The following is a 1,862-nucleotide window of genomic DNA, read 5'->3' on the forward strand; positions in this document are numbered from 1 at the left end:
CCCTCGATATTTCAAGTCTTTTTGGTTTTTGCCAATGTGACCAGCGAACACCATCCTGAGGCACGTCCCCGAGCTAGCGAGGCTGGACATCCCACAGGCGTCACCGACACCCGCCAGGGATGGCTTACGCTCCCCATTTCCCGCCTGTGAATGGGGACGCGTGGCACCTAGGCCCTCAGAGCGGCACCGGCGGGCCAGGTGAGGAGTCATCTGCGAGGCGCTGGGAACGGAGCCCGGGACACGGTGACCACTGCAGGGACCTGGGCACCGGGACCTCCCCCAGGCCCGCCCACCGCCTCTGCTTACCTCCTCACTCCGGCCTTCACTTCCCGGGTGAACACGGGATCGACCTGGAAGGAGACGAGGACAGGGTCCCGGGTGAGCGCGGGGTGAGCCTGAGTCACCGGGGAACGGCGGCAGAGCGGGGGTCCCCGCCGCGCAGGACGAGAGGAGGACCCGAGAGCAGGCTCAGAAGGGCACGTGCACTGCTGTTCGGTTGGCCTGTCGGGCCGGAGCGTGGGGAAGCGGGGTGCCACGGGGCCAGACCCCCAAGCCCCCCAATTCCGGGCCTCGGGTCAGAAGCGTTCATGGCCCCGGGGGGAGCTCTGCCCGATCCCCCATGAGGATTTCGCTGTGACACCCTGAGGTGGACCCGGCCGAACCCCTTCGTGGATCTGAGACAAAGTTCGAATTTTATTTTTAATGCGGAGCCTTCCCTAGAAACGCACTTCTAAAGCCAAGGACATGTCCACCAGCTGGTGATGGGATAAGGGGAGGCCCAGCCACGCCAGGGGACCACACGGCTCGGCCATAGAGGGGACGAGGCTCTGACGCACGCTACAGCACGGATGGGCCCCGGGAACACGGTGCTGAGAGAAGCCAGACACGGGAGGACCCCGTGCGAGGGGACCCCATTTACATGGAATGTCAGGATGAGGCAAATCCACAGAGACGGGAAGGAGGTTTGTGGGTGCCCGGGGCTGGGGCAGGAGGGAGCGGGGAGCGGCCGCTGATGGGTGTGGTGATGAACATGTTCCAGAAGTGGGTAGGGGTGACGGTGGCAAAGCTCTGCAAATACACTAGAAGGCCACTGGATTACATGCTTTAAATGGTGATGTTTATGGCATGTACATTACATGTCAATTACAAAAAAAAAAGCCAAGTGCAACTTTTTCATTACTCACAGCCTCATCTCCCTGAACGTGGATTTTACTCCTCATTCTGGAGTAATCTGGGAGGAATCTGTCCTTTGGATCAGGCATTGTGTTCATCCCATTGTATCTCTGCTGATAATATGTTTTTTTGGAATTAGTGTGAAAATTAACAGTGATGTTTTCAAGCTGGTCCGCGATGACAGCATTTTCCATTCCATCTGCTTCTTCGGCCGACTCCTACGTGGAGGCGCAGAGGCCAGAAGCCGCGGTGGCACAGACCGCGAGGGGCCCTGGACACGGACACCGGGGTCGGTCCCGCCCCGCCCCGTGCCACTCACGGCGGGGGCCCCTCATCTGTAAACCGAGAAACCTAACAGCACCTCGGGGGCACTGGGGGAGCAGATGAGGGAAAACGCAGTTCGTGCTCACACCTGAGCTCTGACACGGCAACTTACACACGAGCAGCGGCAGGAGACAGAGTTCGCAGCCTGTGAGAGGCGCGGGTGCTGGGGTCGCGCCGCCAGCCCAGACACGCCTGGAAGCTTCGCCTCGCACGTGCACGTGCCCAGACACACGCCGCTCCTCTCGGGCCTCCGGATTCGAGAGGTAAGGACAGAGACGCTCGAACGCCTGAAGCTACACACTGTGTCAGAGGGACCCGCCCGGTTCCCGACCAGAAACCAAATCGCCACGCTGTTCACGCACAGG

The 1,862-nt window shown here is 60.8% G+C and overlaps 1 protein-coding gene across 1 annotated transcript in view; it reads right to left on the reverse strand.

Annotated features, from left to right (window-relative positions):
• Window positions 1-302: 302 nt before the first annotated feature.
• GLT1D1 (glycosyltransferase 1 domain containing 1) overlaps window positions 303-1,862 on the reverse strand; it is a 61,174-nt gene continuing 59,614 nt past the window's right edge. The window contains exon 9 of the mRNA XM_023524267.1: window positions 303-350. Coding sequence (XP_023380035.1) covers window positions 303-350 — 48 coding nt within the window. The remainder of the gene's footprint in view (window positions 351-1,862) is intronic.

Source organism: Pteropus vampyrus, unplaced genomic scaffold, assembly GCF_000151845.1.
Source record: "Pteropus vampyrus isolate Shadow unplaced genomic scaffold, Pvam_2.0 Scaffold457, whole genome shotgun sequence".
NCBI lineage: Eukaryota > Metazoa > Chordata > Mammalia > Chiroptera > Pteropodidae > Pteropus > Pteropus vampyrus.